Source organism: Perognathus longimembris, chromosome 4, assembly GCF_023159225.1.
Source record: "Perognathus longimembris pacificus isolate PPM17 chromosome 4, ASM2315922v1, whole genome shotgun sequence".
NCBI lineage: Eukaryota > Metazoa > Chordata > Mammalia > Rodentia > Heteromyidae > Perognathus > Perognathus longimembris.
Genome location: NC_063164.1, coordinates 10,619,905 through 10,643,490, shown reverse-complemented (window position 1 = coordinate 10,643,490; position 23,586 = coordinate 10,619,905). Strand labels below are relative to the sequence as shown.

The 23,586-nt window shown below is 40.0% G+C and overlaps 1 protein-coding gene across 1 annotated transcript; it reads right to left on the bottom strand.

Annotated features, from left to right (window-relative positions):
* Positions 1–10,960: 10,960 nt before the first annotated feature.
* Positions 10,961–22,453, bottom strand: Ccdc195 (coiled-coil domain containing 195). Its single transcript, XM_048345727.1, has 3 exons — positions 22,225–22,453; positions 15,532–15,772; positions 10,961–11,093 (listed from the first exon to the last, which is right to left on the bottom strand). The coding sequence occupies exons 1-3, from the start codon at positions 22,451–22,453 to the stop codon at positions 10,961–10,963; spliced, it is 603 nt and encodes a 200-aa protein (XP_048201684.1).
* Positions 22,454–23,586: the final 1,133 nt, after the last annotated feature.

Sequence of the window (23,586 nt, the reverse complement as noted above, 5' to 3'; positions counted from 1 at the left end):
GAGGAGTCCAGGGAAGAGGAAAAGCTAGCTTTGGACATATTATTGCCCTCACTTGCCAATGGCTAGATAGGTAAGGAAGGGAAAACAAAGCATCCACCATGACTCTTACTTAGATTTCTGGCCCTGACACCCAGAGGAATAATGGTGGCCTTTAGCTGGTTTGGGGATTGTGCAGTCAGGTGAGGTTAAATCCTCCAGGCTAACTCAGCACTAGACTGCATTTGTAAGGCATTACTCTTAAAATCGGATTCCAGTTCTCTTTCATAATATGTGAGAAAGAACCTTTTAATACTACCTTCACTGGGTTTGGAATTGTTGAAGGTCATTATAGAACAGAAATAAACACTCAGAATGACCTTCTGAGCTAGGTACTCTTTTCATTTCAAAGAAGAACAAAACCGTGAAGCAGTGAAACAGGAAAGCCCAAATTAGGTTCTAGGGAATCTAGCCCCAGTGACGATGATCTGAGCTGCTAATGAGCCTATATTGGTTTGATAGTATATAAAGGGGAGCAATTTTGAGCATTTTAATTCATTAAATTTTAAACATTATCTTTAAGTAGTTATGCAAAAGGGTTTCAATTCAGTTTGTCAGTTTATGAGTACAATGCATCCTGATCAGTGCTACACCTTCCGCCATTATACTCCAATTCTTCCAACCCCAACCATTTTCTCAAGTTACTTGATTCTATTTTCACATATATACATTGCAAATTTTGACTGCCTTCACCTGCCCTTCCTCTTTCTTTTTATATTTCCTTTTTTTTGTTGTCAGACTGATATACAGAGCGGTTACAGTTTCATATGTTAGGCATTGGATACATTTCTTGTACTGTTTGTTACCTCCTCCCTCATTTCCCCCTCCCCCTCCCCCCTTGCCTTTCCCCCCATGAGTTGTTCAGTACATTTACACTAAACAGTTTTGCAAGTATTGCTTTTGTAATCGTTTGTCTTTTTTACCCTGTGTCTCTCGATTTTGGTATTCCCTTTCAGTTTCCTAGTTCTAATACCTGTATACATGGTTTCCAATCTACTCAGATAAGATACAGATATAGTGCAGGTACAACCACAGGAAGGGGATACAAGAGGATCATCAACAATAGGAGGTACAGTTTCACATAGCATGTTACAACAGTGATCTAACAGTCGTTTCCATAACATGGAGTTCATTTCACTTAGCATCATCTTTTGTGTTCATAAGGGTATAGCTATTGGGCTCTTGTGATCCTCTGCTGTGACTAGCCTAAACCTGTGCTAATTATTCCCTATGAGGGAGACCATAGAGTCCATGTTTCTTTGGGTCTGGCTCACTTCACTTAGTATAATTTTTACTTTTGTATTTCCTTTCTTCCTTCTCTCCCCCACCCCCCACAGCACCAGAATTTCTAGCTTCCTGGTATTCATTTTGTTAAACTGTAAGTTAGTAGTGCAAAGGAGTTACTCCATTGGAATGTCCCCCTGCATATACAATACTTTAGTTGATACATTTGTATGTACATGCATATGACCTTGTATATGTTTATATACTTTTTGTGTTTTTGTTTTTTTTGCCAGTCCTGGGCCTTGGACTCAGGGCCTGAGCACTGTCCCTGGCTTCTTTTTGCTCAAGGCTAGCACTCTGCCACTTGAGCCGCAGCGCCACTTCTGGCCATTTTCTGTATATATGGTGCTGGGGAATCGAACCGAGGGCTTCATGTATACAAGGCAAGTGCTCTTGCCACTAGGCCATATCCCCAGCCTGTTTACATACTTTTGACTTTTTGATTGTGTGTTTTTTTTTTTTTGCCAGTTTTGGGGCTTGAATTCAGCCTGGATGCTGTCCCTGGGCTTTTTCACTCAAGGCTAGCTAGCTACCACTCGGAGTCAAAGCTGTACTTGCTTGATATTTTAAAATTAGTAAGCTCTCATTTAATCATAAGTGTGCAGCTTGATGAGTCACTGAAGCATAGTAAGGCCATGAACCCTACTCTAGACAAGCCATAGACATCACAGGCACCCAGCAGAGCATCCCATGCCCCTCCCAGCAGCGGTTCCTCTCTCTTGCTCAGAGGCCATTCTCCCGACTTCCGTCACTAAAGCAGAGTTTTGTCTGTTTTTGACTTAATATAAATGAAAGAGGGAAAATTGGCTTTTTAATGATGTAACAAGTTGGGTGTTAGTGGCTCACACTATAATACTACTGAGGATTGAGATCTGAGGATGGCAGTTCAAAGCCAGTTTAGGAAGGAGAGTTTGTGAGACTTTTATCTTCAAGGAACCCCCTTCCCCCACCCAAACAGACAAAATATGCTTAGAACTCAGAAAATTAAATTCTCCCAAAACAAATCCTCAAAGAAACAGCCATCTTATTAGTAAGTGTGCCTAAAGGCTTAAAGAGAGACTTCTCTGAAGAGGAAATAAGAATGGCCCTTAGACACATGAAGGAATGTCCAACATCTCTGGCCATAAAAGAAATGCAAATCAGAACAACATTGAGATTCTACCTCACCCCAGTTAGAATGGCCATTATCAAGAACTCTAATAACAACTGAGGCTGGTGAGGATATGGCCAGAAGGGAACATTACTACACTGTTGATGGGAGTACAAACTTGTACAACCACTTTGGAAAGCAGTATGGAGGTTCCTCAAAAGACTAAACATAGAGCTCCCTTATGACCCAGCAATCCCACTTCTGGGCATTTACCCAAATGATCACAAACAGGGGCATACTAAAGCTACCAGCACAACCATGCTCATTGTAGTATTATTGACCACAGCTAAGATACGGACCAACCCAGATGCACCTCAGCAGATGAGTGGATCAAGAAAATGTGATATGTATACACAGCGGAATTCTATACTTCCATCAGAAAGAATAACATTACCCCATTCATAAGGATATGGAAAGAATTGGAAAAAAAATCATATTAAGTGAAGTGATCCAGACCCAAAGAAACATAGATTTCATAGTTTCCCTCATTGGAAAAAAGAAAAAAGCCAGGTACAGTGCTCAGGCCCTGAGTTCAAGCCCTGGGACTGCCCCCCCCCAAAAAAAAAAAAGAAAAGAAAAGAAAAAAAAGATGATGCTAAGCAAAATGAACTCTAAGATATATGGAAACAACAGGCCTTTCATTGTTGTTATTTTTAATGTACTATATGAAATTTTTTCTTTTTTCTTTCCTATGCTTTATCCCCTATTGTCACTATATTTGATTTTGGTACCCTGGTTATTGTATATACGTTAGAATTAGGGAAGGGAAGGGGACCATCAAAACAGTGAGACAAATGATAAAGGGTGAACCAATGCCACAGGGATACTTACAAGACAATATGTTGTAAATTAACTGTACAATTTGGGGGTTTGGGGGAAGGAAAGTGGGAGAAAAATGAAGGAGGGGTAACAAGTTTGGCATGAAATGTACTCACTACCTTACATATGTTACTGTAACCCCTCTGTACATTACCTTGACTGCTGGGCTCGGGTCGCCTCCCCTGGCGCGGGGGTCAGGCTCTACTCTACTCTAATCGCTCCCTTTCTCACCCTCTCCCCTGGTCACCTGACCCACAGGTAAGGCCAGAGTGGAGTGGGGGGCTCAGGAAAGACCTCAGGTGCACGCGGCCGAACAAGATCGCTTTACCTCCCTCCTTACCTGTGAAGAAAGCCAGGTGTACGCGGATCTCCAAGACGCTTCAAGAGCAAATCTGATTTAATAAGGGAGGGGCTAGCAGCTGATATAGTAGGGGGCGACGAGAAAAGGGGTGATCGATCAGAGAGCTGGCGATAGGCTGGTGAGCTTGTCATAGGACCCCCTCATGAGCTAATGTCACTTGCTTATGTCACCCCAGGGGCGAACAGCCTGCGAGAATGGGGAGCACATGGGCTGGCGAGAAAGTTGGGGGGCTGTTCGCAAAGCCAGTTCTTCTGGTTCTGGACCCAGAGAATTGTGGCCTGCTTCCGCATTCCCCCAGGGCTGGGGGAAGGGCGGCGTCTCAGGAGCGCTCTCCATTGCCCTTCCCCCTCAAGGCCAAAGCTGAATCCCAACACTTGACAATAAAATTTTAAAAAATAGCCATAAGTGGAGCTGTGACTCAAGTGGTAGAGTGTTAGCCTTGAGCGGATAATACTCAAGGACAGCATTTGGGCCCTGAGTTAAAGCTATAGGACTAGTGCCAAACAAACAAACAAACAAACAAAAAAGGACATAACTGCACAATTGTGTGTTGTTTTCAAACATGTGTGGCAACAAGTGGAATGATGATGAAAAGGGTTTCATTGATCAAGATGCATTATAATCACAAACTAACATGCTGAGTTGAAATCCCTTTGTACAACTGCTTAGTAATAAAAAGCTTAGTGAAGCTGACTCTAAAGCCTGTGGAGAAATGTCTGTTTCCATGTGGGCTGGTGTAGGACCGGACCTGGAATAAATTTCCCTGGAGTTCTCCAGTGACAGTTGCTACCATTTGCTTGGAGAGAGGATGAGAACCTTAAAGGAGACATTTTGAGAATGCATGAACCGAACAGAAAAAAAAAAAGATGATATTAGAAATGTAGGAAAATGAGAGACAAACTTACTATAGAGGATTGATTACAATGTATTTATACACACCAGGGAATCTATAGAAAAATCATTTGTTTAGTAGGGATGTTTGGAGGAAGAAACTATTTGGAATAATTCCTTCTTTCATTCATTTTCCCTCAGTGCCAGCTCTTTAAAAGTTCATAAGGTGCAATAGAAACTATATAATCCACTATGATTTGTGTGAGGCAATAAAAAGATTAAGGGCTTGTACAAGCTGGAGTTTGTCAGTGAATCACAAGCTTCATGAGTGACAAGATGGACTTTGTAATCCAGTGAATGGGGTTTACAGAAGCCCAGCCTCATTCAGTGAATGGGGCACTATTAACTAGGGTTTCCCCTGACAAGGAAGAACCCATGTTGAGTGAAGGTTCTCTTCTTGACCCTTTGCTTAACTGCCTTTCTTCTGAGATCCAGACTTGTATAAGCAGGTTAATATCAATTATTAAATTATATACCCATCACTTATACAAAGATCATTTAAAAGATTTTGGATTAGCATCCATTTGTAATATGCCTAGTTTTCACTGTGTGATTTCCATATATGCACATAGTGCACTGAACGAATTCACCCTTCTACTACAGTCCCCTTCCTCTTCTCCCTCCTTTATTCCTCTCTTTCTTCATAAATACCCAGAGTATTGTACGGAGGAAATGGTTCAGGTAGATTTAGGGGTTAGATGACTTGATTTGTCAGGAATAGAAATTACTCTTCCTTCTTCTGGAGACTCTTCTCTCTTTTTTTTGGAAGTTGGCTTTATTGAAGCCCCGGCTGCAATTTCTGAAATTGTACCTCAGTTCTTCCACTTAGCACTCAGTGGATTTCTCTCTTTTTTTTTGTCATTGGTCCTGGGGCTCAAACTCTTGGACTGGGCACTGTCCCTAAGCTCCTTTTTGTTCAGGGCTAGTGCTCTACCACTTGAGCCACAGTGCCATCTTAGCCTTTTTCTGTGATACATTGGAAATAATAATCTCATGGACTTTTCTGCCTTGACAGGCTTCAAATGGCAATCCTCAGATTTCAGCCCCCCAAGTAGCTTGTGGATTTCCTTCTTAGTGTCAAACCATGGGAAATACCACTGAAATTAGATTGCTGGAGTTCCAATTCTGTATCTGTTTCTGTCAGTATGGCTTTGGGAGTTGGGGCTGCTGTGCTCTGAAGGGCTTGTGTCCAACCTACTCATATGTCAAAATCCTTACCTCCAAACTGAGAATAATAGGAGGTGGGAGTCTGTCTTAATCTATTAGTGCTGTTGTCACAAAGTCCTTAGGACTGGGTAATTTATTATGAAAAAATTGTCTGGACATTTCTGGAGGCTAGGAAGTGTGAGATCACATACTGGCATCTAGCAATGGACTTTTGGTTTTTATCATCAAATGATGGAAGGTGGAAGGGCAAACAGAAAAGGAGAAAAAAATGGATCTAAACTCAATCTTTTTTTATGTAGGAAACTCATGAATTCATTTACAAAGACGTGGGTAATCATCACCTAAAGGTTCTACTTCTTTTTTTTTATTAAATTTTATTGTCAAACTGATATACAAAGCAGTTACAGTTTCATAGTTAGGCATTGGATACATTTCTTGTACTGTTTGTTACCTCCTCCCTCATTTCCCCCTCCCTCTCCCCCTCTCCCTTGCCCCCCATGAGTTGTTCAGTAGATTTACACTAAACAGTTTGCAAGTATTGCTTTTGTAATCGTTTGTCTTTTTTACCCTGTGTCTCTCGATTTTGGTATTCCCTTTCAGTTTAAGGTTCTACTTCTTACGATGGGTACAATAGCATGAGAGATGATCAGGTCAAGAGGCTATTGTACTCTTGAACAGATTGTGCTCTTATGAAAGAGATGACAGAGAGATACGTGCCTCTCCTACTATGTGAGGGTGTGGGGAGAAAGCACCATTTCGGAGCCCAAAGCTAGGACTCACCACATATTGGACTTGCCTTCATCTTGGCCTTCCAGCCATCAGAGCTATGGACAATAAACTCCTGTGGTGACAAACCACTCAGTGTTACGGCATACTGTTACAGCGGCTCCAAGACTGGCAGGGCAGTGACTTTCCTATGTGAGATTTCCTACTAGTATTGGTGTCTGTATTTTTTGAAAAATATTTTTTGTCATCTTTAAGCAGTTGTACAAAGCAGTTGCCACTCACTGTGCTGGTTGTGTTTTTATCTTCAGGGGATAAATTCCTTGCTCACAAAAGTCCCTGTCTTTCTACATTTCTGGGACCACAGGGCATTTCCCATGCTTAGATGTGCTGGGAAGCTGTCGGGCTCATGGATACATAGATCTGTACCTGGAAAAGTCCAGTATTCTTGCCTAGCTTTGTGTGTCATCAGCAGGGAAGCGATATTGTTTCTGGAAAGAGTTATTTTTTTAAAAATAATATACAGACCCAGGTGTGTGCTAGAGCTAAGAACAAATGCAGGACAAGTTGTACAGAGCAAGTGTATAACACATAAGCAGGATTAGGCTGGAATAGGGCCAGGTATGGCTTTTCATTTTATATTTTAAAAGCTTAATTCATAGAGTTATTTTCCTCGAGGAAGTATAATAATACACATTGGCATAGCAGTGTCAACATAACAGGCCATATGGTAAAGTATTTTCCTATTAGGAAAATGCAAATTTACATAGAAAGTATCTGTTGTGAACATATTTTAATAAGAACAAAGTCAGATTAAGGTAGCTAAAGTACCTTTAAAAATGAAGTCTGATACCATTCTTCTGCATCTAATTTTGTTTTTGTAAGCCATCATCCAATGTTTCAGCATTTAAAAACCATTTAAGTGTAACCAACTTCTCAAATCAATTGTAAATTCCGGCAGGCAGCTCAAATATGAGGTAATAATTTGTTTCTTGGCTTGTTTAGCCAGTTAAAAGGAAAAGTGAACTATAAATGAAACGATCCATATTACCTAGTAACAGCAAACACTTTCTTGGGTGAGAAGTACAAGGAGTGTGAGATAAACATGATTGAATTGGTTTTTAAGCTTTCTAACACATTTTTTATGTATTTATACTTTATGTTGATTTTCCATGTGTGCTTCAGCTAAATCAAGACCTCATTTTGGGTATTTAACTTATTGCTAAATAAGTCTTTTTTTTTTAATGTTAGCGTAATGAGTGAGATATGAAGTAATGGCTTAGTAGTTTGGAGTCTATTTAACTTTTGGACTTAGTTTTTATAAATTGCTTCACAAAGCCTGAGGGCTCTTTCCAAAAATACAGCCAGGTGCATGCATTTCTTATTCTTATAAAGCCTTATTAAATTTTTGTTGGTGCACAACTTATATACAGCAAATGGCATGCATTTTAAGTGTGTTGATAAACAAATAATGAATCCCAAAGATGACCACATCTCAATCTATGAAGCCTGTCAGTGTTACCTTACATGAGAAAAGGAATCCCTCATGTGTTTGAATGAAAGACTTTGATATGGGGAGATGACTCTGCATTATCCATGTAGGTCCAAAGGTTTCTGAAAAGAGAAGACCGGGACAGAAGGCAAGATAACGTGAATATTTTATCCTCCCCATTTCTGGCTTTGAAGATAGAAGGAAGGAGGCCCCAAGTTCAGAAATGTGAGTAACTCTAGAAGAAGCAAAAAATTAAAAAAGTGCTCTTCCCTAAAGCCTTTGAAAGGAATGCAGCCCTGCTAAAGTCTTGAGTTTACTGTAAGGAGACCTGTTTTGGACAAAGATCAAAGAACAAAGTTGTGTCATCTTTAATGATTAAGATCATGGAAATAACAGACACAGCAAGCTGTGATCAATTTAAGGGCTGCTGTTCAATTCTCTAGAGCATGTGATGTTGGTAGTCAACGACCTTGATATCTACTACTACTGTTTTTCAATCAGTTTTCTAATATTCTCATCTCCATTTTCTTTCTCTTTTAGGCTCACACACTCATATAGTCCCTCGCATACTCTCCTACAATTCAGTCAGGTTTGCATGTTCTCAGAAAGGTGATGTGCAATTTATAACAACCAAATGTTTCTTGTTTATGCTGGAAGCAAAATTACACATGTTGTTTTAGTATAAATACTGTCATCCAACAAGTCGCTTGGAAGACTCAAATTGTAAAAATATCCCTACACTGCATATTATGAACTTGGCAAATGAAAACCATCTATCCAACATCTGAACACACAAAGCTCTGTGCTAGGTGGTGCAGAAGATTGAAAACAACAATAATACAAAATGACTCCTGCCAGCAGATAGTGGGCATTTACTGAACCAAGGCACCTACCGTCGTTGCTGAATGAAATCTAAGGTGATGGAGGAAGAGAGAATACGTTCTCATCACAGGAGAATGTCATTTGACCTGATTTAGTCTGGAAATGTTCACCAGAATGCTTACAACTTCAGGAAGCTTCGGGGCAGCTCTATAATTGACAGTTGTAGTGGAAAGAAGCCCTTCTTGGGAGGAACCCATCTAAGGAGAAAGAGCTGGAGTCAACTGAGAACATTGGAAGTTGGCTCCTTTCTTTGAACTGGAAAATGAACTCTTCAGATGTTATATTCAAAAGGTGGATTTATAAGTAGTATATATATGTGTATATATATATATATATATATATATTTTTTTTTTTTTGGCCAGTCCTGGGCCTTGGACTCAGGGCCTGAGCACTGTCCCTGGCTTCTTCCCGCTCAAGGCTAGCACTCTGCCACCTGAGCCACAGCGCCCCTTCTGGCCGTTTTCCATATACGTGGTGCTGGGGAATCGAACCTAGGGCTTCATGTATGGGAGGCAAGCTCTCTTGCGACTAGGCCATATCCCCAGCCCTATATATGTATTTTTAATGGGAAAGAGTGCTGGGGTCACATTCTGTGTCACTGTACAAATCCTCCTCAGCCATTGGGTTTGAGGTTATCTCAGGCAGCAGTGGCCAGTGGTGGAAACTGGACAGTAGGACACAGGCTCCAAGGTTCCATCTGTGACTAAGTCCTTGTGTGGGGCCTAGGGTCAGAATCCATTTTCATTATTCCTGAAGGTAAAAGCCACATCATGAACGCAGTTACTTCTACTAGGATTACTATTTCTTGAGGGCCTTTTTTTGAATTAGGTTTTGTAAGAGGGTCTTCATATAGACAGTGTATTTCATTAAATCTCTCCAGAGAGTGCCATGCTATCTCTACTTTACAGACGAAGGAACTGAGGCTTAAGGGACCTTATACAGTTGCCTACAATCTCATGGATGCACAGAGTTAGGGCCCCAAGGCTGTCTGATTTTAATCCTGTGTACTTTCTGCTTTAAGGCATGACCAGGATACCACACTGGCACGCTGGCGTCATGAGCAGTAGAGACCTGTCTGTGATGATTAAAGTCCCTTTTTAGGAATAGTGAGGTCCATTCCTCCTCTTTCCTTCTACTTCAACTTGGTGCTAGGTTAGGGCTGTCTTGTGTTGCATATTTTAGAATTTATAGCAGTGACTAAAAAGCATACCTGGACAGCAAAAATCACCTTGGAATGCTTGTTTCAAATGTGGATTTCTGATCTCCCTACCTTTTGTCCATCAGTAGGACTGCAATGTGGCCCAGGAATCTGCATTTTAACACTGGAGGGACTTTTCAAAATTTATATTTTTATTATCTTTAAGTAACTTTACAAAGGGGTTACCACTGGACAAATCAATTTATAATTACAGTGCAACTTGATTAGTGTCACTCTTTTCATCAGTTTCACCCATCCCTCCCAGCTCAAGCCCTCCCCTCAATTTTCCTAGTTTTTATTTGGATATATATATTGAACATTATTACTACATTCTTCTCTATTTCCCCCTAAGCAAACACACAAAAAGCTCGTGGTATTATAAATACAGTATCTGTCTATAGGAAGGGGAAGTATTTCACTGAGTAGAAGTTCAAGGGTTGGGAATGTCTTAAGAATTTCCAATTGCCAAGTCATGATGATTGGAATGATTTTCTTTTGGCTGTCCTAATCAGTTGTAGCGTCTTTCTAAATGGTGACTCTGAGTCAACCGTGTATGCTTTGCATTTGTGTTTGAGCTGTAATGCCTGGGACATCGGGATATTAGACCAAAGGAGCTGGCATCAGTGCATTGTTTGCACACCATGAGCTTGAAGGATGATTGTTATAGTCTAAAGAACATTTGTTATAGCTTCCTCTGGAAAGTGAAACTGAGGCATTTCCAGATGGCCTGGCACAGAGCCGGCCCTACCCAGCTCACAGTGGATGGCTCCCATTACAGCACAGGCTGCTAGGGCCTGGGCATGCACAGTAGTCTGTAGTGTTCAACAACTCTCACTGGCCAAACAAGTCTATTGAGCAGACCTTTCGCCTTTTGTGTCTTTCTGAATATCTTGCCAGAGTTCTTAGTGGGAGGCTCAGCTAGACCTCGGAATCTGCTGCTTCTGACCTTTTCCCACATCACACATCCTTTTCTGCCATGATACTTAGCTGCGTTGTGCTCTGATTTGGTGAGTATTTCAAAGAACTTGAATTTTTGCAATTGGAAGACAGGTCCATGGGTAACAGGAAACTGACCGTCTTTATCTTGTCCCTAGAGTAAACAACGCGAGGGGAAGAGAAATAAGATGTGTTAGTGAGCCTCAGTGGATAACTCCCAATCACCACATACTGCCAACAATATTGAATAGTCCTTATAAGCTGGGTGCAGGTGGATCATGCCTATTAATCCTAGCCTCTCAGCAGTTGAGATCTGAAGGACTGTAGTTGGAAGCCAGCCTGGACAGAACAGTTTCTAAGACTCTGTCTCCAACTAACCAGCAAAATGCTGGACTGGAGGTAGGCTCAAATTGTAGAGTACCAGCCATGAGCAAGAAAATCAACCAAGAATGTGAGATTCTGAGTTCAAGTTCCAATACCGGCACAAAAATATTAGTTCATTTTAATAATCATAATATCTTTTGTTTAGTAGCTTAATATTAAGGTAAGAATGTATATTAAAATTGGCTTTTAACCTAAACCCAATGAATAGTACTGATAAAACAAAATTAAAGCTGGGAATATGGCCTAGTGGTAGAGTGCCTCATATACATGAAGCCTGGGTTCGATTCCTCAGCACCACATATATAGAAAAAGCCAGAAGTGGCGCTGTGACTCAAGTTGCAGACTACGCCTTGAGCAAAAAGAAGCCAGGGACAGTGCCCAGGCCCTGAGTTCAAGGCCCAGGACTGGCAAAAAACAAAGCAAACCAACAAACAAAAAACCCAACAAAATTAAAACCATTGAAGGAAGGTTTATACAATTTCAGGAATAAAAGATTGGGTTTTGATGTAAAAATCAAGGAATTATTTAAGCTGTATATACAGTTTCTGGAAGGGTGTGCTTTTAAAAAATATTGAAATTGACATTCTGAAAAAATATTTTCATGGTATAATAATGGAAAACCTCACCAGAAAATTGGGCATGATGTTTCATAGATTACATAGTCTAGTTCCAAAAATTTAGATCTCCATAAATCTTTGTAAGACTCTTTGAAAGTTCTTAGGAGGCAAACAGATTTCTGTCAGAGGACAAACGCAATGGCATTACTTCATTAATTAGTTCCAGGGAAAATACAAGATGAAATAACAGAGAACTATAATAAAATACATATACTTAATTCCTATTAAGCAATTCAACATGTCTAGTGGATTTTATGCCAGTCTAGATGTTGATTTTAAGCCAATGCAGACTTTCTTTTCTTTCCCTTTTAAAAAGAATATAATCACAATTGGCTCAATCTTTTAAATGAAACTGACTTCTAAATTAGAAATGGATTGTGTTCTACATAGTTTATTATTTGGCAGCCTGGAAGTTAGGAAACATTTGGCTTTAGAAAAATATTACTTTATAAACATTGGCTAGGTTCCCTAGTGCTCATAGAAAGCAATATAATTTGAAGTGGGAAAAGCAATAACGTTATAATTCTCAGCATTGAAAGTCTCATTAAGAGCAAAAATAAAGCAGTTTAATATATGCAACTGTGAAATCCCCAAATACACTGACAAAAATATCCATGAAAATCTAGGTCATAGTCATTTAGGTAGGATTTTCTTTAATGGAGGATTTTCCTTTATTATACTTCTTACATTGGATATTGCAATATAGTTTGTAATTTATAGCTCTTTTTTTATAGTAAACATTTAGTGCTATGTAAAATTTGCTAGTTTTACAGAAGGCCCAAATTTTATGTATGTGTTTGTACATGTATGTGTGCATATGTATGTGTATCTGTATGTATGTATGTATCTATCATCTATCTTCTGTGTTCTATCCTCTGTCCTCTATCTGTCTGCCTGTATAGGCATCTACCTACCTAAAGTAAATAGCATCTATGCATTCCATTCTTTTTCTTTCATTGAAGGATTGTGGCCACGGACGCTCAGAGGTTGGATGAATACTTCTTGCTCCCATACCCCACATCTCATCTGTTAATGAATCTTTCACTTAGAAAATATATTCAGAAACTACTTCCACTGTCACTACCCTTCACCAGGAAATGACCAACCTTTTACTAGATTACTTTTTCTCATACCTGATCTCCTTGTTTTCAGTTTTATCCACTTATAGTCTTTTCACAACCAGGACCTCAATGTGATCGTGTGTGTGTGTGTGTGTGTGTGTGTGTGTGTGTGTGTGTGTGTGTGTGTGTGTGTAGAACAGAGCTGCAAACCTCAATTCACTACTATGAATCTGGAGTTGTCAGCAACGAGTGAAAGGCCACCCTTGGCTCTTTCTTCCTTGGTTCCTTATGCTATTGCAATCTCTGGACTCCTTGCTTTCTCTTGAGCACACCAGCTATGCTTTCTTTCTAACATTGATCTTTTGCCTTTGCTGTGCTCAGTGCCTGGTCTGAGGGGTTCTTCTTCCCTTGGGATTACTCTTCTCTGTGCTCAAGTGGAGATGCAATGTTGGTGGTCATGGTATCAAACATTTCAGCAATACTGCCTCCTCTAAGTCTCCTTCCTTTTTGTTTTTGACAGTCCTGGGGCTTGAACTCAGGGCCTGGGCATTGTCCCTGAGCTTCTTTGGTTCAAGGCTAGTGCTCTACCACTTGAGCCACAGCACTGTTTACCATTTTTTTCAGAGTAGTTTATTGGAGCTGACTCTTCCAGACTTTCATGCCTGGGTTGGCTTTGAACTGCGATCCTTAGAGCTCAGCCTCCTGAGTAGCTAGGGTTATAGGAATAAGTTACCAGCACCTAGCAACCTCCTTCTTTTCTTTTTTTGCTTTATTTTGCTCTTGAGTACTTAATATTGCTAACACAATATACATTCTATGTTTGATTGTCATGTTCAAAGAAATAAACTCCACATTGAAGTTTTGTTAGTTGTTTACTGCAGAATGGCAGAGCTTAGAGTCCTGCTGAGAGCATGGTATGTTTTGATATATTTATTGAAGTAGAAAAACATAAGTTGAAAAGAGCAAAATCAAGCTCAGGATGACATTTGTCTCTGGGGAGGTCAGAGTAAGAGAGATAGGAGTCATTTCTTTTTATTAGTAACATATTCATTTCATATATATATATATATTTTAGGTATAGATATAGATAGAGAGATACATATATGCCTGAAACAAATTTGGCAAAACATTGTAGAAGAATATAGCAGTGTTTTTGATATTTTTGAATTTTCTGTTCAAAAACATGTATCTATACATACCTATGGAATGTTCCAAGAATTGCAAGATGAGGCATACTCTCCTTAGCATTTCCCAAAAGACCTGCTGGGATGAACCCTGTTCACTTCTCGATTCCCATTTTCTACTTATTGTTCTCCTAAAGTCATGATGAGTTCTATCTGACCTTTTTGCTCTGTGTGGTGTGATGTTTCTATTTCTCTGTGCTGATTGAATCCAGCTGTCCTTTATGACTCAGGTTCCTCTGACCTTAAAATGGAAATTTCTACAAGTGACAGGCACACAATTTTTCATTCTGTCTTTGAAATCCAGATAAATCTGCCTCAGCCTTTTCATCCTACATCCTGTGAGATGTGTGTGTGTGTGTGTGTTTTTTTCCCAATACTTCTGAAAATTCCTTCAAGCTTTGACTTGATTTCCTGCCTGGCTTAATGAAATGATTCACATTATCTTCTCAACAATCCTAATTTCCCACTTTGTCTTCCCTATGATAAGGTAATCATGAAACTTAGGCATCCTTTGCTTGACTTCCCTCCTTCACTGGCACAAGACAGATGTGTGCAGATGTTGCTCAAGTCAGAGACTCACTGAGGATTGAAGGTGGGGAGGGTGGCATGTAGCAGCGAGACACTGTGCTGCTGCACTCACAGAAAGTCCATCTGTCTTGAGACGAGTGAATCTTGCTCTAAGGGAGATCTTGACTCTATCTATTCTGGGAAGACTCGCTCTGTGTCCTCTTCAAGATCCCTAGCCCGGTCCTCGAAACTTCTTTCAAATCCAAGTTCCTCCTCACATCTCCAATACCAACTTACAGATTTTGAAGTCAGGCTAGTTTCTCTTTGTCTCTTACCCTTTGGGGTTATGATAAAGAGTAATTTTTCTTTAAACCCATCTTCCCCTATTCCCACAAAGTGTCTCTATTTCCAGGAAGCATTTTTCCCTCTGAGAGGAATTATGTGTTCAGCTCCTACATGCACTGTGACCTTTCTCTGAGAAACTCTATTGTCGTGGTATGTCACTTGTGTGTCTTTTCTAACTGAAAGTTTTGACCACAGTAGCTTGCCTAGCTATTATTGTATGTAGCTCACAGTGTATTTATTAATGTTTGATTAAGGACTGAAGATTATATTTCCTGCTTATTGAAGGCATAGGGTAGAAAGTTCCATTTGACTAAAAATAAATTTGTTTCATTAGATTCTCCCAGTGGATATAAGTGAAAAGGAAACTGTGTTAGCCCACTGTGGTCTTTGGTTATGTTTCCCCTGCCAGATTAGACTGATGTATCCAGGAGAAATGTCTTGGTGACCATCTCCGCATGAGTGTGTTATCTAACTGAAGGCCTCGTGAACCTTACCTGCAACCAAACTCAGGAGAATCTCTTTGGTGGGGACTATTGTCATGAAAAGATTCTGCCATTAATGTCTTTCCCTCATCATCTCGCTTTTTAATTGAAGACCATGCTGGGTATTGAAGTATGCGTTGAGCGTCTGGAATTCCACTCTTTGGAGGTCTGTCCCTAGCTCTCCAAGGGTCGCAAGCCGCAAACGACTGAGTTGATGGAGAAACACAATAGCGTCTGACAATCATGACGTGGCCTGGATAGCAGACACAAATCTCAGGTTAAAAAAACATTCTAGGGCTGGGAATATGGCCTAGTGGTGGAGTGCTCGCCTTGTGTACATGAAGCCCTGGGTTCCATTCCTCAGCACCATATATATAGAAAAGGCCAGAAGTAGCACTGTGGCTCAAGTGCTAGCCTTGAGCAAAAAGAAACCAGGGACAGTGCTCAGGCCCTGAGTCCAAGCGCCAGGACTGGCAACAACAACAAAAAAAATTCTATTCTTTGTGACATCTAGAAATGGAAATTTATGTTAATCATATTGTATTGAATTTAAGTAAGCTATTATTTTTATGAACTTTTTTCCACAAAAAGTCATCTATTCATTGGTATGTTGAGTTGAAACTCCTTCAACAACTTAAAGATAACACAAATTAAAACTAGATATTAGGAAAAAAAAAAAAGAAGAGTTTCAGGCTGGGTGCTGGTGACTCTTGCCTGAAACTTAGCTACTCAGGATCATGGTTCAACGCCAGCCTGGGTAGAAAAGCCCATGAGACTCTTATCTTCAATGAATCACCAGAAAACCCAAAGTGGAGCAGTGGTAGAGTTACAAAATAATCTTTTCATTATTAAATTGCAGGAATTACACTGATGCTGGCAAAGTCAAGGTTGTTTCTATTTGGGACTGATTAGCAAATAAGCTCTTAATTCATCTCCCTGGGTTTCAAATAGTCTGACTCTTTTAGCTTCTTATCAACACAAGCCAAGAGCTGTTCAAGGCAGCATGACAGGGCCATTAGCACAATTTCAATGATCAGTGCCAAATGCACTGGAAAGAAGATGATTGAATCTGTTCGCTGGGATGCTGGGAGTTCCCTGTAAAGAGTTACGGCTTTGTCTTCCCTGCAGCGAATTACCTCTTGCCTAATAGTCCCAAGGTGAGGTTGCATAGGGCAGGGACTGTCCCTGAAAGCACTGACTGCATTGTGTATGTACGGAATACTTGCACACACGCAGATATTTCTACAAGCACTTGTCCAACAGGCATTTTGTTTTCTTATTATGATGTATTTATATTTTATGACTGAGCAGGGGTGGCACTGAGACTGAGCACAGCTTACAGGCCTTCGGTGGCTACAAGAGAACAAGCCTTTGCTACAGCAACCATCTCATCTATTCTGGCCACACATAACTCCGAGCAAACATAGGAACTTAGTTTTAAGTGATTTGTGTGCAGGTCCTTTGGAGTGGTTTTCCTTTCTTAAAGGGAGACATGTACTCTGACTCTGCATCATTCTTTCTCAAGGAATAAAGCCGTCATTCTTGTTTCAAGAAAGTATTGGCTAAATTGCTTAATCATTCTGGGTTTAATAGTCTCATCTGTAAAATGAGGGAGTTGCCCCTGGATGATCTCCAACATTCCTGTCTAGTAGATTCCCACAATTCCATTGCGACTATGGGTTGCTATAGGTGCTGAGATTTTATTATTAAATCAACTAGTAAGTTAAACTATCAATTAATGGTATTTTTTTCTGACATGATGTTATGACAACTTCCTTCTGAATAATTTGCATATGGATCTTACTTTCATAATTTTATTAATCTTGTCAATAGCTCTGAGATAATGTGTTTATCCCTAATTTTTGTGTTTAGTGTTACTGAGGTTTGAGCTCGGCCCTGGTACTTCCCTTAGTTTTGTTGCTCAAGGTTGCCATTCTATCACTCAAGCGACACCTCCACGGAGGCTAGGTTTTTTTTTTGCTAGTTGATTAGAAATTAGAGTCTCATGGACTTTTTTCCTGGGCTGGTTGGAACCATGATTCTGAGATCTCAGCCTCCTGAGTGGCTAGATTACAGTTGAGAACCACCAGTGCCTGGTTCAAACATTGGTTTTTACATGAGGATATTAAGGACAGCAATTTGATGTGGTCTTCTCAGTATTGAACAGCTATTACTAACCAGGCACTCCAATCCTGCTGTCTTCAAGCTCAAGCCAATATTGTTTCTACTTAAGTCACTGACTCTTGGAATAACATATCACATATAAGAAACCACTAAATGCAATTTGCAGTAACACAATTGGACTTTAACCACAAATGGTAAAACACTTTTATTTTCTTTGTATTTTATTGGTGCAACTAGGAGGCATCTCCACAATCTTACCTCATGTTTCCAATTGGCTTTTTCAAGTTTACTTATGTTCATCTTGGGAGTTTAGTGTGGTAATACTGTGCTCTTTGAGCAGTGTTAAACTTGCTCTACAACAGGATAGAAGTGGCTGAAGACTCAATGTACCTTGTCATTAAGGTAAAATTCAACAGATGTATCATTCATTTACAACATAGTGCCTAGTGGGTTTCACTACTGAATTGGTGAGCTTTTGTCCCATCATTTCTCTGCTTTCCCTTCCTCTCTCCAAATAAGATAAACTTATATATAGGACAAAGGGTACTGAAATAAAAAAGGAATAAACCAAAGGAGAAAAAAGAAGAATGGAAAACGGTACAATAAAAAAATACACCTTGCTTCCATTTCTTGGAGTTCATTTTGCTAAGCATCATTTTTATATGATCATATGCACATAGCTATTGAGTCCTTTGGATCCTCTCTTAAGAATGTCCTTTTTGTTCTCACTGTGTGAATGTTTAGAGTGCTGTTTAATTAATCATGTCCAGCTGTAATTATTTGTCTTTTACTATCCATTGGGTTTACTTGTAGATTTATAGGCACATTCTGATGATTACACATGAGGGAAACCAGGCATCCTCTGTTTCTTTGGGTCTGGCTTACTTTGCTTTGGTCTAGCTACTCAGTCTGTAGCTGGCTTCAAAATCATGATCTTCCTGGCCCAGCCTCCCAAGAGCTGGGGTTACAGACATCTAACACTGTTGGGGTCAGCTGCACCTTTAAGGGGCCACAGCTGACCTCAGCCTGTCCCTCCCCTTCCTGTCTTTAACAGGAAGAGAAAGAAGTCTGAGTCACTTGAGGGGAGTATATCTGGGAGGCTCCTCATTTGAATAAACAGAAGCCCTAGAGGTTTTCTCCAGGGACCCACGCGTCCGTGTCATTCTTGGCGGCTTTGGGGCACCCTGCGACCACACGCCACCGAGGTACCCGTGGCCATCGCTCCCACGTGAGCGATAATGGACCACCCAGGAAGGGGCGGACAAGCCCCTTCCCCCCAAAGTGAGGGGAAGTCGAGAGAGAGACGAGGCTACCTGTGGCAATCACTTCCACATGAGAGCGATAAAGGACCACCCAGGAAGGGGCGGACAAGCCCCTTCCCCCCCCCAAGCAAGGGGAAGTCGAGAGAGAGTGCAGCTGACCTCAGCCTAACACTACACTTAGCTGGAGACACTTATCTGTAAGTGCAGATTTGAAGATGGGTACTATAGTGACTAGTGGTTACAAAGTTGGTAAGCATCCCATAATACCTAGGATTGACCAAAATAATAACAGAGAAAAACCATGGAGTAGAGCTATATTGTGAATGCACAGATCTTTCTTTGTTGCTTTTACCAGTGTGACCAGTGTGACTACTTACTACTTACTTTACTCCTTTACAATGGTATTAAATAATCAGGGGATGGAGCCCATGCGATCCAGAGGGAAAAACCCTGAGGAGAATGTGTTCTCAGGTTTATGATATAAATTCCACCACTAGAGCGACATTGATAAGAGAGCTGACCAGAAGCTATGACAGGTTCCACTGACAAGCTTCCAGAACCTCCACATGGCATTGCCTAAAGCCTTTGACAGATAATATTATGAGTTGGAGTAGGATACTTTGGATGTACTGTTGTAGAGAAGCACTGGTGATTCAAGGCAGAAGCTGCTCCTTGTTCTTTTGTCTAATGATCTTGTATGTTATCTTCAGAGTCAAAATTCTTTCACTTTGCCTTTTCTTACAAATCCATGTCTATACAGATAAAAATGTCTTTCTGATAAAAGGTAAGTCTTTTCATTTTTAGAATATGCCAGACATTGACCTTGTCCCTTAATCTTCAGTCTACAGTAGATTGAATTATGAGCAGCATACATTTACTCCAGAGAATAAAGTTTTTATTTTTATAAAACAATGGCTTAGACATAGTATCTGGGTAGGAATATTAGCTCAAGCCTGTAATGTTAGTTACCTTGGAGAAGATAAATTTTCAGTTAAGTAGCAATATACAGAACCCAGTAGCTTTGCCATACATCAACAATGAGCATGCTGAGAAAGAAATCAGGAGGACTATGCCAGTCTCAATAGCCTCAAAATAAAATGCTTAGGAGTAAACCTAACAAGGAGGCAAGAGTTTCCTTCACAATGGAAATTATGAAACACTTAAGCAAAAAGCACCTCCCATGTCTATGGCCAGTAGCTTTAATATTATACAAATACTACAGAAAGCAATCTACAGATTCAATGCATTGTCTATTAATATCGCAATGACAATCTTTACAGAACTAGAAAAATTAGTCCTAAAATTCATATGGAAGCACAAAAGACCCTGAAAGCAATTAAAGAGCAAAGTTGGAGAAATCATATTACCTTACTTCAAATTGTACTACAAAACCATAATGCCCCAAATGGCAGGACTCTGACAAAAAAAATCCTGATATACAGAACAATGAAATGAATTAGAAGACCCAGAAATAAGCCTGTATACAGCTACAGACATCTGATTCCAAACAAGGATGCTCAAAAATACATCAGAGAAGAGATAGCCTCTTCAACAAATGGTTGGGAAAACTGGACATACACTGACATTAGGTTCCTTTTTCACTGTATATAAAAATAAATTAAAAGTAGATCAAAGGTGCTTAGTGTAATGGCACATTCCAGTAATCTCAGCTACTCAGGAGGAGAGGGTTGGGGAGATGGTGGTTTGAGACTAGCCTGGACAAGTTAGCAAAACCCAAATTTCAACTAATATGCTTGACCTTGTGGTTCACTTTTGTAATCCCAGATGTGTGAGAAGCATGGATAAGAGGACTGCAGTCTTAAGCTGGCCATGGACAAAAATGTAAGGACCTATCAAATTATAAAAACCAAAAAGTCTATGTTATGGCTCAAGTGGTAGTGAGCCTTTCTAGCATGACTTCTTGAATTCAAATCCCAGTACCATACCCACCCCCCCCTCTCTCTCTCTCTCACACACACACACACACACACACACACACACACACGATCAATGACCTTAATTTAAGACCTGACACTTTGAAAGTATTTAAGGAAAACAGAGAAATGCTTTGAGATTTAGATGTAAGTAGCAGTTTTCTAAACAGGCAATTAGAACAGGAATTGGCTTAATTTAATGGCATCAAATTAAAAAGAATCTGCACAGCCAAGAAAACAATTACCAGAGTGAAAAGACCGTCTACAAAATAGAATCTCTTCAGCAACTATTTTTCTAAGGGATTACTAGTCACATATATGATCATCTCAAAAAATTAAATCTCAAACAGTATAATAAATAGGCAAATTAATTGATGAGACAGTTTTCAAAAGGAGAAGTAAAAATGGTCAGTAAATACATGAAGAAATATTCACCATCCTTAGCTATAAAGAAAATGCCTTGAGATTCCATCTCATCTTAGTATATAACAAAATGAGCAACATGTGATAGCATGGATGGAAGGGGAAAGAAATCTTTATATGTAGCTGGTAAGAGTAGTATAGCCACATATTTTATACATAGATCATAAACCTAGAAAACATCAAACCCAACAGACATGAATGTCTAAGAAGTGGGTGGAGGGGGAAGAAGGAGGGGATTGGGGGCCAGGTTGGAGTGATGAGTGGTAAATATGATTGCGATACATTGTGCACATCTACAACTGTCATACTGAAACCCATATTTTATAAAATGTCAAAGAAACAGCATCTTTTGTTGCAATATCTTATCCATTCGTTCTAGCTATGTCAGATGCTATCTTTTAAGTACTAAATTCATATTATTTCAGGTAATCTACACAAACAATGTGACACAGGTACAGCAATGCTTTTAGGTGGAGATACTAAAGATTAAACAGATTTTATAACTAGTTTGGAGTCAGGTGGCCGAGTAGCAAACCGTTTGCAGTCTGGCTCTGAGCTGTAGTTACCCACTTTTCAATTCTCTTCCATCTTAATGAGTGAGGGTGCTAGATGACAGATATACACATGCATCCTGTTATGCAGCTTTTAAATAGCTGAAGTCAAGGCAGAAAAACTCCTTGTTCTTTAATGCAAGTGATTTCCATAAACACATTGTTCTTAGCTTTCCTGGCATATCCTGAACTTGTTTTATCTTTGCTAAAATATATGACTTGAAGATGCTAAAGAAATATTTGTCTAGAGATTCCAAGCTTATCTACCATGAGGAAAGCTGTGAAGTCCATTCCCCGTAATCGCACATGATGCAGTTACAGATGATAGACATATTAAATCCACTATTGGGAAAACATCTACCCAGATGGGCATGGCCCAGAAGAAACACAAGAGCTATAGAGCTTGGGTACCTTGGTGTTCCCGCACGGTGGGTGTTGAGGCCCAGGCAGCTCCAGCGCGCAGGGCTTCTGGAGATTGTCCAGTCACTGGTTCTTCCCTTTCATCTCTCAATTCTCTGCCTGAGCCTGATGCTCTCCAACTACTTGACATGAGTTCCATGCGGAGGACTTGGTTCTCTTTTTCTAGTTTGTTGATCTCTGTCTGCATCCCCTGGATAATCTTCACAAGGTCCCCTTCCATCGCCCTTTCTCATCTCACCCTGGTCTGCTTCTGTGGGAAACAAAGACTGATGTTTGCTCATTAACCAAATGCACAGTCTATTTAATGGGACACATCCATCCTGATAAGAAATAACATGTGCCACTCTTGAACAAGGGCAGTCACTCTACCCTGTGCCATCTTTCAGCACCTTGGGGGGTTAACCTGTCCAGGGGTGATAAAGGATCACCATGACTTATTCATCCTGGGTTTTGTTTTCCAGAACAATGTTTTCCTTTCTATCTTCTATTTCATATCAATCCACAGCTCTGGAATACTGCTTTGTTTCTGAGAAGAGAATGCTCCAGAATACTCGAGTAAGGAGCAGTTTCTTGTTTCTGTCATGAACCTATTCAATCTCTTCTCTGTTCCCTCTTCTCAGCTCAAATGTATCACAGTGTTGCCAACTGCCACCAGGATATCAAACCTGATATATGAATTATGCCCTGTCTGAGATATAAAATATACCATAGTTAGTAGTGTTTCAGAAAATTGCTAATTTTCACCCCGCTGAGGAAGGCTGACATTAATTACAAGGTGTCATATAAACTGTGGGGGTTATTACTTGAATGACATTAGTAATTAATTATAGGTACATCTCTCAAGATAGGTCAAGAAAAGATCAGATGTAATCTCTTCTCAGGAGGTTTCTGTCATATAAATATTTTGCTCTTGTGAGGTTTTAGGATGTTGAGCAGGGATATTTGGGGGGGGGGTGTAAGAAGATACAGGATGATCATTAATCTTGTATGAGGAAGATGTGCAACGGTCCCAGCTTTCATCACCTGTCTCCGAAAGAGGTTTCTTTGTTGGGAATGGAAACTAGTAACCATAAACAACATACACTTTGATAGCAGTCAGTGATTGGAAATTCAATTAATATTGAAATGCTACCAGTCTTCTATGGTAAGATAAACATGATGGGAGAACTTTCCACAGAGATCATTTTGCCTGCACATTTGTTTGCTCCTATTTTTATATATGTCGATGTTTATAGCTCATCCTCCTATGTATTTACTAGCTAATACAAGCACTTGCTGGGGTTTCTTGTTTCCTTACTAATATGGTTTTAGTCTGTAACAGTTAAAATCCTAAGTTTGAAACTTGTTATAGCA